Below are 15,707 nucleotides of genomic sequence, written 5' to 3'. Positions count from 1 at the left end.
ATGGCTATATTTTGCTCCATCAAATCAGATACTTTAACTCTTACCTTCCATCTTAGAATCAATACTATGCATTGGTTAGAAAGTGATAAGAGCTGGACAATGGAGCTTAAATAACTTTCCCAGGAAGTATCTGAGGTCAGACTTGAACACAGGACCTCCCATCTCTATACCTGACTTTCAACTCATTGAGCCACCTCACTGCCCCCAAATCATATATTTCTGTAGTAAATCTATAAACAATAGACACAAATAGATATTATTTTCTTAAATCTTTGTTAATTGCATGCCATGAAAATGTAGTCCTTGGTCAAAAATCATCTCCAAAAGCTTGTTTATTCTTACCTCATATTTTCATCAAGGAGACTCTCACTGAATGCATAGACTATTCACATTAAGATTTTCTAGAAATGAGGAAGTGGGCAGATTTTTGCAGTTGCTGATTTCTTTCTGATCATCTTTCTGGATAATAACTAACTATATAATCATTTCCATTTTTTTGAAATCTCCACCACTTCTAAATATATTGAAATATTGCTGGTTCCTTTAAAATTGTATTGCTTCCAGCATGGATTTCTTCAATACATATATTTGTTCAGATCAGGCTTAGTTGTACTTCTCAATTTTAATTCATTATCTTTACCAGTACCTCACTGAAATGGGGGAATTCACATGAAGTGATTCTATATTTTTTAAACCCTTACCTTCCATCTCAGAATTAATACTGTGTATTGGTTCCAAGGCATAAGAAGGGTAAGGGCTGGGCAATGGGGGTTAAGTGACTTGCCTAGGGTCACATAGCTGGGAAGTGTCTGAGGCCAGATTTGAACCTAGGACCTCTTGTCTCTAGGCCTGGCTCTCAATTCACTGAGATACCCAGCTGCCCCCTGATTCTATATTTATTGAATAAAATCACCACAGGGAAACTTGGACAATCTGTTTCATTTCACATATAGTTGTTAATCAGTTTTTGGCATCATCTACCAACATTTTTCAGATGACTGGTCTTGACTTGGTCTCAGGATGAGCTCTCTATAGACTCACTGCCTCCTCAACTTCTTTTGACTATTTTATAAGGTGATTCTAATGGTAATCTTCTATAATCTTGTGCCAGGAGACTTTGCAAATGCATTTGTATTCTAAAATATTGTTCCCTTTCCTGTGTTGTTTACTATCTCTGCTTGGCAAAGAAAGCAAATATTTGTTGCCTGAGTCAGTTACTGAACTTTATCTCTTGTTGGGGTAGTTGTTTTGAAGAAGTCAAACATCTCTAAGACATGGTGTCTCTAGGAAAGAAAAAAGGAAGGGAACACACTATATAGCACCTATTATGTGCCAGACTGTGCTGAGTACTTTACAAAGATTATCTTATTTGATCCTTGCAACAACTCTGGGAGGCAGGTGCTATTAGTATCCTCATTTTATAGATGAAGAAACAAAGGCAAACAGAGTCTAGGGACACAGCTAGTAAGTATCTGGGGCCATATTTGAACTCATCTTTTGATCTCCAACACTAGTGCACTGTGCTGGGCACTCTCTACCTACCTCTTTAGAGTTGAAGGTATCCATATGTTCAATGCCATTCATTTAATCTCCTTGTCAAGTAGAGATAGTGAACATGAAAGCAAAAGGAAACTCCATTATTGTTGAGAAATTCATTTGCAAAACCATTTGATAGAAGGACCTTCTGATAGAATTACAAGTTAGGTTGGAGCTGCTCTGCTAGAAGTGCATTATTTTGCTTTGTAATGTTCATTCTTTCTTCTGCAGTGAAATGAGTCCTAGATTTAGAGTCAGTTTTGGTTTCCAATCCTATCTTTTTTTTTTCCATTTGACTATGTGAATGTCAGGTTTAAACCCAAGTCTTCTAATTTGTCTAATTTGAACCTAAGACTCTAAATATCAAATTAACTTAACTAATGTCTGAAATGCTCTTTGACTAGCTGAATACTGCCTTCTCAGAAGGAGAGAAGTGGGATATGCTAACCTTTGGATTCTTCCTTTCTCCTCACAGTATGTGAAAGAGATTCCTTGGCCGACATTGTCTTCCTACTGGATGAGTCCTTGAAGGTCAGAAGGAATTTAGAAAACCTTCAGAAGTTCCTGGAGAACATCACAGCCTCCATGGATATAAAAGCAGGTTGTACCAGGATAGGTATACTGAGTTTCAGTGATGAGACAGAGGTGGTGGCTTCTCTGGAAAGAGACATGACCCATGATGAGATTATACAAGCCATTAGGAGCCTGTCTCTAAGGGATGGCAAAGCCTACATTGGAGCAGCCATGAAGAAGGCCAGAGAACTCTTTAGTCACAGCAGGAAGGCCCAGGGTGTGCGACAGATAGCCGTCCTGGTCACTCATAGATCATCAGAAGATGACATGCATGAAGCAGCTGAGGACCTTCTGCTGCAGGGTGTGTCCATCTTTGGCATAGGGATTAAAGGCTACAACATCACCCAATTCAAACAGATGGTATCTTACCCTCCAGATCATTATATTTCTGAACAGAACAGCTATGCCGAACTGGAAAAGTACACTGTAACCCTTCTTAAAAAACTCCAGTATGAAGTACAGTACCGGACATCTGTCCAGTATGGACAAACAGAGCGTTACAGGACAGGTATGTCTTCAGTTCTACATTTTCCATTTCATTTTGGCATGGCTCCAGTTCTAGTTGCCCTAAGGGGAAAATGTATCTGTATCTAGCTTTGGTAAGTTATTGAAACAATTCGTTCACAAGATTACTGTAGCTCCCAGACTGTACCAGACACTGTACCAGTTTTTTTTAATTACCATTTTAAAAAGTTAACATTTGTTTTTAAATTTTTGAGTTTTTTGCAATTATCATATTTTGATTTAAAAATAATTTTGAGTTCTAAAATATCTACCTCCTTCTAATACCTCCCCTACTCACTGAAAAGGCAAGTGATATAATATCTATTTGTATAATCTTTTTGAAAGGTTCTTTGTCATCAGAGATGGCGCTCTGGAGTAGAAAAGAAGAAATGGAATGGAAACAGAGGGAAATCTAGATGATGTAAAACCAGACAATAATGATAAAAACCCATTTAAGAAAAAAAAAAGAACAGCAATCTAGCAATGCAGTAAAAGTTAGGGGGAAATTGTCATACTCTTTGATAGAATAATTCAGTTGTTGGGAATAAACCCTGTAAGTATTCTCATTAACAACATTGAAGAGAGAGATATGCATTCAGAGATTTTTATAGAAGCACTTAGTAGTTAAAACAAAACAAAACTAGAAGTAATCACAATGCCTTACAAAAGAGGAATTCTTAAATAAATTGTGGCCAAATGGAAAGAAAATGGGTCTATGGGTTTTTTGGGCATAGTGAATTCTTAAATGAGAATATTTCTTTCACCAATGAAAATCCACCTTTTCTCCAATTTATAATCTTATAAAATGCATAAAAATACAAACTCAAAGGGTCCTTGACTTGTGGGTTTCTATGAACTTAAAAAAATTGATAATCATATTTAAATGTAATGTATTTCCTTTAAAATTCTATGTATTTTATTTTAGAAATTTAAGAATATTATTCTGAGAAGGGATCCATAGGCTTCACCAGACTTCCAAATGAGCACAAAAACATACAGAAAGTTAAGAACTTCTGCTTTATACTTTGATTTAATTTAAAATTATTAACAAGGGGCCAATGTTTAGCATATGCCTTGTGTAAGGATGGGGACAGGTAACTTTAATGTAATAAATAAAAATAAAAACTTTATTGTAATAAAGGGTCACTTCACTGATATTGGTGGTGCATCAATGAAGTATTGAGAGGGTTATAGGAACAGGAACAGGGTGTGAGGAAGGGAGCCCAAGCTAGTATGGGTGAAGCAACTGTCTCCTTCCCTTTCCCCTGTGATAACAGGTTGCCAGTTACCCCACTGTTTCCCCAGAAGCAGTGACCAAAGGGGATTTGATGACAAGCTCTCCCATCAGATGGCTTCAGTGCCTCTCCCTCAGAGAGGATTTAGAGGCAGGCTCCAGCCAGGGCTCTTGCCTCAGAGGGGGAGGCCTCAGGTACTCTTTGTGAGACCTGTCCCTAGTTTCTTGAAGTAATCTTTTCAAATAGTATTGAGAGGCTAAAATGAATATCTGACTGCTTTAAAGGTTTATTATTGGGTTTCAGGTAAACTGGAGGAGGGAAGAGGGAATGAGCATCCTTGTTAAAATCCTACATGGTCTATGATCTGAAAGGGCAGTTAATCTGCTCAAACAGATTTCTCCATCCCTTTCCAGCTAAAATAACCCTTCCTATTAACTTATTTATCAGTTTGGCCCAAGAGATTTATGAAGGAATAAGTTCAGGAAAGCAGGGAAGAACAAAGGAGCTCTGCTCTCCTCCTGAGAGTCCATAGCCTTCCCCCTCCTTCCTTAGGGGTCTTGTTATATTTAAAAGAGTTGAGGTCATAAACTGTAAGAGTTAAAATGGTTGTGAACATAAACTGTAGTGAGTAAAATAGTGGAAGACTTAAATTGTAGTAGATATAAGAGTGGGTGAGTAAATTGTGACCGCAGAAAATATGTTTTCACTACAGTGTCTTGTTTTAAAATCAAATATAAGGTGGTCACCAGGGAAATATTCCCAATTATGGATATACCCAAGTCAACTGGGTTTTATAGAGAATTTAATTAATTAATACAATGAGGAATTAAAGAAAGAGAGAAAGAGAGAAAAAGAGGGAATAATGAGAAAGGGATAAGCCGGCCCTGGCCAGTCCTGGCCAACCCAGGCCTAAGCCCTAAGAGAAAAGATCAGTCAGTCCTTAATCACTCACCACAAGATCTGTCCAAGCAAGGATTCTAGTGACACCAGGTCAGCTCCATCTAAGCTGCCTTCACCAGCTCAATCCTTTATATGAAATGTCCCCGAGAGAGTCTCGAGAGAGACCCTTCAAGGCAGCCTTTCCCAGCTGACTGTTTTCAGAGAGAGCTTTTCATCTCCTTTTAAAGGGCATTTTCTCCTATGTCACCTCCCCTAAATTCTTACATCTACCAATCACAGTAGATGTTTTTCAAAGGACAGACCATTCTTAGTTCACACCTAAGAAGGTGTGAACTTTTGAGTAATTCACACCAGGAAAGCTCTGAGTAAGTTTCTCAGCTCTTTGTTCCTTGTAAATTTACAAGTTGCCTGACCTTTATAGGTACTTAGCACCCCTTCGTATTAGTTGTAAAAATAGGCATGGCTTAAGTATGGGTTTGAGTACTTTTCATTGTTCAGAAAGGAGTTTTCTCCCCTAAAGCAGACTTAAGTACAGAGTAGAGGTCTTCATTTTTTTGATCTAAGTAGAGTTCACTGCCCAAATGGGAAATGGTCTTAATCTTATGAAGTAGGGTCTGGCAATTTTTAAGGTTCACAGTCTGAGATGTCTTCTCTTCAGGTGGAAGGAAGTAGGAGATGTATGTTTGGAGGGAGATCAGCTATAACCTTGAAGGAAGAAGCAGTATCTTCTCAGGTGGCTTTGGTGATCTCTCAGCCCCCCCAAAACTGGTCCTGACATTTTTACACTTGCCTAGGAAGAGAATTTAAAATAAAGCAAAGGAGGGGGCAGCTGGGTAGCTCAGTGGATTGAGAAGCCAGGTCTAGAGACGGGAGGTTCTAGGTTCAAATCTGGCCTCAGACACTTCCTAGCTATGTGACCCTGGGCAAGTCACTTAACCCCCATTGCCTAGCCCTTACCACTCTTCTGACTTGGAACCAATATACAGTATCGATTCCAAGATGGAAGGTAAGGGGTTAAACAAACAAACAAATAAATAAATAAACAAACAAATAGACAAATAAACAAATGAATGAATGAATGAATGAATAAATAAATGAAAGAATGAATGAATGAATGAAGCATAGGAGACTGGTACTGAGAACTATTTGAAATCATTTCAGGGGATTTTTCTGAACCTGCCATTTTCATTGTTCTTTCATATACCTTCTGGAAACCATCCTGACCACTCCCTTTAAAGAAATTTTTTGACAATCAAGTAGCCTTCCTATGTCTTATGTTCTAGACTTTAAAAGGAAAAGTCCTTTTCCATGCACTACTGGAGTAGAATAATTAAGAATTTCCATGGTCATAAACTGTGAAAAAATAATTAGGAAACAATGAATTGGTCACCCACGTTTTTCCTTTAACTGGATGTCACCTTTGCACTCAATTTTTTATATTCCAAAATGAATAACAGCTTCAAAATTTCACCATGTAAATTTTTTTTATATAATATATAAGATATATTTATATATCTTATATATATATATATAAGATATAATATAAATATATAAGATATATTTAAATATATCTTATACTTTTTGTATATGTTTTGTACCCTCTAACTCCTTCGGGGTAGGGACTGTTAAGTTTTGCCTTTGAATCCCTAGCAATTTACATGGTAACTGGCACCTTAATAAATATTTTATTTGATTGTTTAAAAAACTTTTAACCTTCCATTTGGACATCTGACTAGTTATGTTTGTAAATGCATAGTTAAACGTTGGGAAAAAAAACCCAGCTTCCTAAAGGTTTCTCCCCAGACTGTCTTTCTGAGTACACCAATGTTAACAGTGCATAAACTTTTTTTCTTTTCTTACAGGTTGCATTGAAACAGAAAAGGCTGATATCTATTTTCTCATTGATGGCTCAGGAAGTGTTCGACCTTACTTCCATGAAATCAAGAATTTCATGATCGAGGTGATACAAATGTTTAATGTTGCTCCAGAGAAGGTCCGCTTTGGAGCAGTGCAATACTCAAGCACTCATCAACAAGAGTTTGGTATCAGCACATACTCTAACGTGGTGGACTTAAGCAAGGCCATTCTCAACATCCGACAGTTGGGGCACACAACGAACACAGGAGCAGCTCTGCGTTTCATGCTAGAAGAGATAAAGAGCTCAAAGAAAAAGCAACATGACTCTGTCCCCTGTCATCTCCTTGTTGTGACAGATGGAATGTCCAATGATGAAGTTTCAGAACCAGCCAAAAGACTAAGGGAGGAAGATGTAATCATTCATGCAATTGGTGTCAAAGGAGCTAATATAATAGAGCTGAAAGACATAGCAGGGTCAGAGGACAGAGTTAAATTTGTGTATAATTTTGAATCTTTAAAAGGCATAAAGAATGAAATTGTTCAGACCATTTGCCGTGAAAGAGGTAAGCGAGAGTACTTCATCCCATACATTTCTTCACAAATGGCCTTCAGATGATAGATAATCAAGGTAGGAGAGAGCCATGATACTAATATGGCCAATCAATTCTTGATATGAGGAAAAGCTTCCTACCAAATAGAATGGTCCATGAGAGGATCTGGAATGGGCTGCCTAGGAAGATTATGACCTCTTCCATCACAGAGGTCTACAAGCAATGGCCAGATGGTTACCTGTTCAGAGTGTTTTATAGAGAATTCTTGTTTAGAAACAGTATGGATAATGTCTCCTTTTGAATTTCAATTCCAAGATTCTGTGATTCTTTGAATTTTAAAAACAGATTTACATTAATTTATGTTTAAAAATTCTCCTTGGAAAATTCAAGAAAGGGGGCAGCTAAGTGACTCAATGGATTGAGAGCCATTCTTACTTCAGACATTTCCAAGCTGTGTGACCCTTGGCAAGTCACTTAACCCCACTGCCTGGTCCTTACTTCTCTTCTTCCTTAGAACCAATACACAGTATTGTTTCTAAGATGGAAGGTAAGGGTTTAAAAAATAAAGAAAACTCAATATTGTAGAATAATTATAATGAATAATTTTTCCATTCCATTATATTATTATATATTACATTATAATACTACATAATAATTTTTCTATTACATTAGATTCTTCTTGGGAGATAATGATTAATTTTAAATGTAGCATATACTTTTTCAAGTTTTAAGACAATTTTCTTTCTTTATTCAACTATCCCCACTCCCTGGAATATTTTTTATTGAGTTAGTGTATTAGGCATCAATCTTCTTGACATAAAATTTGAGTTGATTTTTATAATATGATTTAATGTTTTAATGACATTTATTTTTGATATCTTTTTAGTCTAAAAACTGTCACCTGGATTAACATCAGTTGTTTTATTTTTTTTAATAACCTACAGATTGTAAAGACAAAAGAGCTGATGTCATGTTTCTGGTTGATAGTTCCAAGAGCATAGGAGCTCCAGCCTTCAATAAAATAAAAATATTTATGAAAAACATGGTGAACAAGTCCCATGTTGGCCTTGATCAAGTACATATTGGAGTTGGTCAGTACAGCAATGTTTTCAAGGAAGAATTTGGGCTCACTGAATATATGACTCAAAGAGACATTTTTGATGCAATTGACAGAATGAATTTTATTGGAGATAAGACCTATACAGGGAAAGCACTGGAGTTTGTGTCTAGTTACTTTGAACCTTTGAAGGGAGGACGTAAAGGTGTCAAGAAATTTCTCATTCTTATCACCGATGGGTTTTCACAGGACTCTATTACAGAACCAGCTTTACATCTTCGGAATAATGAAGTTGTCATCCTCTTGGTCGCCATCTTCCGGTCAAAATCACCTCAGCTAGAGGATATCACTGGAGATCCCAACTTGGTTTATTATGTTGAGAAATTTGATGACCAAAAGCTACTTGAAGATAAGCTGGTTTTTGATCTATGCACTCTCCATGGCAAGTGGCCCCATTTTCATGAAAATAACTTAAATGAAGTCCCCTAAAAAAGAGAAGCGTTAATTCTTTTTAAATGACTTTGGAAATAATAATAAAAGTCACAATCATGATAATAATAAGCTAGAATCATAATTCTGTATCAGTCCTTGGACACAATTAAAGCTGCCTTTGTAAAAAATCAACTTTTTTTCACTCTATATGTTTTTAACCAAGGCTCTGGTACTCCTGGGTATTAGGAATTAAGAACTTGGCCAAGGAATATCATAAAGCATGAAGATGATGGGGGTGGGGGGGGGAGGCATACTGACCTAGAACCTACCTTTGACATTTGCTAATGGTTTTATAAGAGTTAGTTACTTATTTTAGATGATATGTATTGATGTAGTATTTAAATATAAAGACATATTTAGAGAGATCCATGAGTAATATGGTGTCAGAGATGGAGAGATAGTATCCCCTTTTAGCTTTAAGTTCTCTATTTCCTTTCAATTGCAGATGCATTCTTCTGTAGATGATCTGAATGTCGATTTCCCTCTCAAGTTTGAAAGATTTTGTAATTATCCTTTAGCTGAATCCACAGAAGAGAACAAGCTAAAATTTCAAACCATTTCATGGTTTTCTCATTTTAATACTAGCATGTAGCTATTTATAAAACATGTCATGTTAAACTCATTGGTAGCTAATGCTAAAGAGAGCAATCAAAGCTATATTAATCAACATACACATTAAAGGCAATTGTGAGTTTGCCTCCTGAGGCTCTCCCAGTTCTGAGAGAAAGGGAGGACCCAGTGGTGTATTTGGGCATCCCTGATTAGAGAATTAAGACAACAATTCTGTAAATTCAATAGCTTGGACACAAGGCAAGTTTGACCCTGTGACCACATGTCCTTTCTCATATATGTGTATATTTTTCTAGGCATGAATGAATGAAATGTCTTATTTCAAATGCTGACCTTCAGTTAATAGTCATTATATTTTCTTCAAATGTTGGTTTAGAAATAGCACAGTGAGTTAGTGAATAGACCACTGAATGGGGATGTCCATAGAAGGCAAAGGAAATACCCTTATGGTATAAGGGTTCTTTGGAAATAACCCAGTGATATTTAGGCTGCAGAAAGATCCAGAGTGGATGCCACAGACAGCTGTCTTCAAATATTTCAAATACTCAAAAGGTCACCCTGTTGGAAAGAGATTTATTTTTACTTGAGCCCAGAATTCAGAAGTACAAAGAGTGGATAAATGTCACCTTGAGTTCTGATCTCAGGAAAATCTCGCCAATGAGTAGCATTGCCCAAGTTGCCTTGGGAGGTTGAGTTCTCCCTCCTTAGACATCTTGGTGACCACCTCCAAAGTATTCTGTGGGGAGAGTACTTTTTTCTAGTGTGGGTTAGAGTGGGTGGCAGCTGAGGTTCCTTCTGACTCTGGGATAATCTATTAAATGCGTATCTGGGCCGACTTCTATCATGAGAATTGCATCTTCCTAGAAGATAGTATAGGATGTAGATTGCATGGCCTTTACTCTATGAACCTTTCTTCTTTTGGCAGAATGCAAACAGTTTCAAGTGCTAGACATCGTATTCGTGCTGGACGACTCCTCGAGCATAAGTGAACATCAGTATGAGAGCTTGATAAACTTCACAAAGCACTTAGTGGAAAAGGCGGATGTCGGAAGAGATCGTGTTCAATTTGGAGCCCTCAAATATTCAGATACACCCGAAATCCTCTTCTACCTTAATGATTACCAGAACAAGAAAAGCATCATTGATAAACTGAAGTTCCAGAGAAAAGGAGGAAATACGTACACGGCCAAGGCTCTGAACAGGTCACATGAACTATTTACTGAGCAACATGGCAGTCGAATCAAGAGAGGTGTAAAGCAAATGCTTATTGTGATTACTGATGGGAAATCTCATGATTACCTTGAACTCGAGACCGTAGGCAAGGCACTAAGAGCGAAGAACATCATCATCTATGGAGTGGGTGTAGCTGAAGCTTCGGACAAAGAACTTTTGGACATAACAGGCTCAAAAGACAATTATTTCATGGTAGATAATTTTGAGAAACTGAAAGAAATTTACCTCCCTATTGAGAAAAAGGCTTGTGAAAATGCACTTGATGGTAAGTTGCTATTTTAAAAAGAAGATGAGACTCAGAGGTTAAAAAGCAAAGCCTAGGTTGCACAGCCTGTAAGTGTAAATGTCTGACAAGGGGCTTCAAGCAGTTGTTTTGCTTTGTAGTTTCTTACTTCCCTTCACTTGGTGATCACCCCTGTTCCTTCAAATCAGTTGCTTGCATAGTCATTTAAAAACAGAAACAATTAGGTGGCAATATAGTGCTCAGAATACTGGGCTTGAGTCATGAAGACATGAGTTCAAAACTGGCCTCAGATATTCATAAATGCTATAATCCTAGGCAAGTCACTATAATTTCTGTATGCCTCAGTTTCCTTATCTGTAAAATGGGTATAATAGTAATAATATCTATTTCCCAGGGTTGTTGTGACAATCAAATATTTGTAATTTTCAAACTTTAAAGCTATAAAAATGCTATTATTATTTTGATTGTTATTTCTCCTCCCCCTCATTCTCTGTGTATGCAATTTTCTTTCTTTTGCTCTCTCCCAACTTTGTTCTGGGGTGAGGGCATCCATGGCATATAGGCTCCTTCTGTGTTCAGAAAAGGTACTACTTCCTCCTTCCCTCTCTCCCTCCCTCCCTCTCTTTTTCTTTCTCTCTCAATATATATACATATATATTACATATAATTTTGTCTTCTTTTTTTTCAGTCTGTGACATGAAAAAGGCAGATGTGTTTTTCCTTTGTGATGGCTCTGATTTGGTAAGTGAAATGGAGTTCGGCAAAATGGTTTATTTTTTGGCAGACATCATTGATAATCTTGAGGTCTCACCTCAAGACGTGCACATTGGGATGTCCCAATTAGGTTCTTTTGGCCAGGAAATTCTCCAAATGAATGCTACCTTGAGCAGAGAAGAGCGGAAAGCTAAAATTTTGGCTACCATAAGGCGCAAGGGAAATCCTCAACTAGGAAGCGCCCTTCGCCACCTGAAGGACACCTTTGTTTCTGGAAGCAGGATCATGGCTGGGGTCCCTCAGATCCTGTTTGTCATCCTCTCTGGGAGGCCTCGGGGGAGCACAACCAGGGTGACTAAGGCTGTGGAAAAACTGAGAGAGCTTGGCGTGTGTATCATAGCCTTGGGCATTGGGGATGTCCGGAATGATGAGTATCTCCATGTTACCCACAACCCTGAGAAGATCATCACTGTGTCCGACTTTGATAAATTAAAGACAGCAGATGTAAGAAAAAGGGTCGTCCGGGAAATCTGTCGTGACTGTCAGCAAGAGAGTAAGTGCCCCCCTTTCTCACTGCTGTTTGCACGTCATCCTATGAGTCTGTGTGCACAGAAAAGGAATGACCTCCTCCCCCCAATAACTTGAAATAGTTCCAACTATAATTAGAAATTTCGATCATTAAAATTGTTGGGGACCTGTAGGGGGTTCAGTGGATTGAGAGCTAGATCTAGAGATGGGAAGTCTTGAGTTAAAATCTTGAGTTAAAATCAGCTGTGTGACCCTGGGCAAGTCATTTAACCCTCATTGCCTAACCCTTACCTCTCTTCTGCATTGGGACACAGTATTGATTCTATGATGGAAGGTAAAGATTTTTTAAAAAAAGAACTGTTGATCATTTAAAAGAGGGGATTCCTATTCCTTTATATTAAAACCTTCATTGCCCCCTCTCATCCAAAAAACAAATATTTTTATGTTAACTTACCTTCCTAGCTTTAGCTTATATTATCCCTTTTCACCAAGTCCATGTTCTAGACAAAGTGGGCTTCTTCTCTTTTACTCCACCTCCTTGTAGAATGTTGGACTTTTTCTCAGGAAGGTCTAAGTTGAAATCTTCCTTCAGACTCTTACCTAGAGGTGTGACCTTGGGAAAGTCATTTAACCTTTGTCTATCTCAGTTTTCTCATCTATAAAATGAAGATAATAATAACACCTACCTCTGAGGGTTGTTATGAGGATCAAATAAGTTAATATTTGTAAAGTACTTTGCAAACTTTAAAATACTATATATGGATGCTAGTAGTAGTAGTAGTGGTGGTGGTAGTGATAATGGTGGTGGTGGTGGTGATAGTAGTAGTAATAGTAGTAGTGGTAGTGGTAGTGGTAATAGTAGTAGTAGTAGTAGTGGTGGTGGTGGTGGTAGTAGTAGTGGTAGTGGTATAGTAGTAGTAGTAGTAGTAGTAGTAGTAGTAGTAGTAGTAATTACCCATAGAATTCATAGATTCCTCTCCTTTCTTTATGTGTTGGAAGTCCCTCAGTTCATTAGAGCTGTCCATTCATATGGTGAAGTTCCTTCCATGAAGCCTTCTCTAGCCACTCAAGTTCAGCTGAAAATGGTCTTTGCCTCAGTTTGTCTGTCTCTTTCTGGATTGTCCTCTCCTATCCATGGAACACACTTTCCAGTGTCCAGAGATTATGCAAATCAGTGTAAATCTGTGATCCCAGGACCCACCCCTCCAGAGGGTTCAGTTTTGACCTGAGGTTTTATTTATTAAACTAACATTAGTTTGGCTTGACTTGGGCTACTTGGGTTTTTCCTTGTCTTTGTTGTCCTCTCTCTCCCTGATTGTAAGATCCTTGAGGCAAAACCTGTGCCAGACCTATCCTCTTCCCATTCTCAGTACCTAGAACCTAATCTTACACACAGGAATCACTCAATAAATGTTTATGAATCTATACGAACTTTGATAAACTAGGAGTGGGGAGCTCCAGAAAATAGCAACCAGGATGGTGAAAGACTCTGTATTTCAGGATTTAGAGGGATTGTTGTTGATAAGAGAAGATATAGGGATACAGGATGGCAGTCTTTGAGCATTTTAAGGATTTATCACAGGGAGGAGAGATTAGAATTCTGGTTGTTTGTCCTTGGAGAATGGAACCATTAATAATGGGTAAAAGCTTAAAAAATGCCAAGTCAGGTTTGATCCCAGAGAGAACTTCCTAACAATTAGAGCTATCCAAAAATGGAGTAGGAGTCTTCAAGGAGAGGCTGGACAACCACTTTGGGGTATGTTATAGTGGGGATTCTTTTCATGGATGTGCTGAACTACGTGATTGCCAGAATCTCTCCTCTCGAATTCTATGATTTTGTAAATGGAGAAGATGAAGCCATTTCAAATCTTGGACACTTAAAAAGAAAGACAAACGAAATCCTTATTGTGTAGTTGGCTGGTTCTCCACTTTTCCATCTCTCCTATCATTCCTTGAGTCTGCACATTAATGGGTGGTTTCCCCCCTTCTATTTCCAGATTGCTTTGTGGATACTGTTGTGGGCTTTGACATCTCAACCCATCGTCGCGGGCAGACCTTGTTTGAGGGTCAACCATACCTTGAATCTTACCTTCCAAACCTCTTAGAGTCTATCAACTCCCTAAGAGGTGTGAGCTGTGGGAGAAAGACCCAAGTCAGTGTGGCATTTAAAGTGAATACTGATCCCAGTTTTGTATCCAGGTTCCAAATCTATGAAAAAACAATGATGGAAACCCTGAGGCAGGTCACAGTCAGTGGACCTTCTTACCTTCACGTGGCTTACCTAGAGTCACTGTGGAGTGTATTTCATCATTCTGAAACTCATGGAAAGGTAACTATTATTTTCTGGGTCCAAAGTCTTGGGGTTCTTTTTTTCCCACCCCTGCTCCAATTAGTTTTTAATTGTTATAATTTCCTTTTCTCCTGCTTCATCTCTCTCTCTAGGTGATTCTCATATTCTCTGATGGTCTCAGGCATGAGTCTGAAGATCTGTGGAGGCTTGAGGAGAAATCAGATGAACTCAGAAAAAAAGGTAACCAATTGAAAAAGTGTCATGGGATTAATTCAATACCTTTCAACCTACATTCTAGGGCTGCACTAGGTCTAGGCATCTGCTGCATAAGTAGCAAATCAGACCTTTAAAAGTGTCCCATGGACTTCCTTTCCTTCTCCTATGCAGATGTTTTAGGGTTATGTCAGAGTTCTGTGTGAAGGGAATTGCAAGGAGTAAGTAGTTGGTTGCTTGTCCTATCATTGTAATTCAGGACCTGGTCTTGTTTCAGCTTAAATCTTTGTATTTGTTACAAGATTATACAGATTTGTAATTTTTCAGGAACCACACCTCTAGAAGGTTTGATTCTGAATCGAGATTTTATTGATTAAAATAACATTGATTTGGGGGCAGCTAGATGGTTCAGTGGATCGAGAGCCAGGCCTAGAGATGGGAGATCCTGGGATCAAATCTGACCTCAGACACTTCCTAGCTGGGTGACCCTCAGCAAGTGACCTAATCCCCATTGCCTAGCCCTTACTGCTCTTTTGCCTTGGAACCAATAAACTCTATTGATTCTAAGATGGAAAGTGAAGGTTGGTTTGTTGTTGTTGTTGTTTTTTTTAACAACCCTTACCTTCTGTCTTGGGATCAGTACTGGGTATTGGTTACAAGGCAGAAGAGCAGTAAGGGCTAGGCAATGGGGGTTAAGGGACTTGCCCAGAGTCACACAGCTAGGCTGAGGCCAGATTTGAACCAGGATCTCCCAACTCTAGACCTGGCTTTCAATCCATTGAGCCAACAAGCTGCCTCCTGTAAAGTAAAGATTTTAAAAAAAATATCTTTGGTTTGTTTTGACTTGGGTTACTTTTTGGGTGATTGTAAAAATATTCTATGATCATGCAATCCAGGCTTAGTCTGGAATTTCCGGGATTGCCCTGGACTTGCCAAATGGGAATTTTTTCCTACTGGGTTTAGTCTTTCTGTGTAGTCTGGAAAGGAGTGTCCAGAAATTTGTTATTAACTTAAATCTCTGAAACTTCAGAACTTCTTCCTACCCCTAACTTGAATGTGAGCAGCTTACTTTCTTCATGAGTTGTTCAAGATCCACATGATGGAGATACACCAGAAGGAGGAGGAAAGCAAGGATGCCCCATTTCCCTTATTTGATATTTGAAACCATTATTTCATATAGTTCTAGAAATAATATTAAATGAATAAGAAG

General features: G+C 38.2%; 1 protein-coding gene across 1 annotated transcript in view; it reads left to right on the top strand.

Annotated features, from left to right (window-relative positions):
- Positions 1-15,707, top strand: part of LOC100030416 (collagen alpha-5(VI) chain) — a 128,470-nt gene that overhangs the window by 20,315 nt on the left and 92,448 nt on the right. Inside the window, exons 4-10 of the mRNA XM_007505116.2 lie at positions 2,012-2,617; positions 6,611-7,168; positions 8,101-8,655; positions 10,201-10,773; positions 11,441-12,019; positions 13,992-14,323; positions 14,437-14,524. Of these exons, the coding sequence (XP_007505178.1) occupies positions 2,012-2,617; positions 6,611-7,168; positions 8,101-8,655; positions 10,201-10,773; positions 11,441-12,019; positions 13,992-14,323; positions 14,437-14,524 (3,291 nt within the window). The remainder of the gene's footprint in view (positions 1-2,011; positions 2,618-6,610; positions 7,169-8,100; positions 8,656-10,200; positions 10,774-11,440; positions 12,020-13,991; positions 14,324-14,436; positions 14,525-15,707) is intronic.

The sequence above is a fragment of the Monodelphis domestica genome, chromosome 5 (assembly GCF_027887165.1).
Source record: "Monodelphis domestica isolate mMonDom1 chromosome 5, mMonDom1.pri, whole genome shotgun sequence".
In the NCBI taxonomy this organism is placed as follows: Eukaryota; Metazoa; Chordata; class Mammalia; order Didelphimorphia; family Didelphidae; genus Monodelphis; species Monodelphis domestica.
The sequence above is the reverse complement of the archived record's forward strand: the minus strand, read 5'-3'. Positions and strand labels throughout refer to the sequence as shown.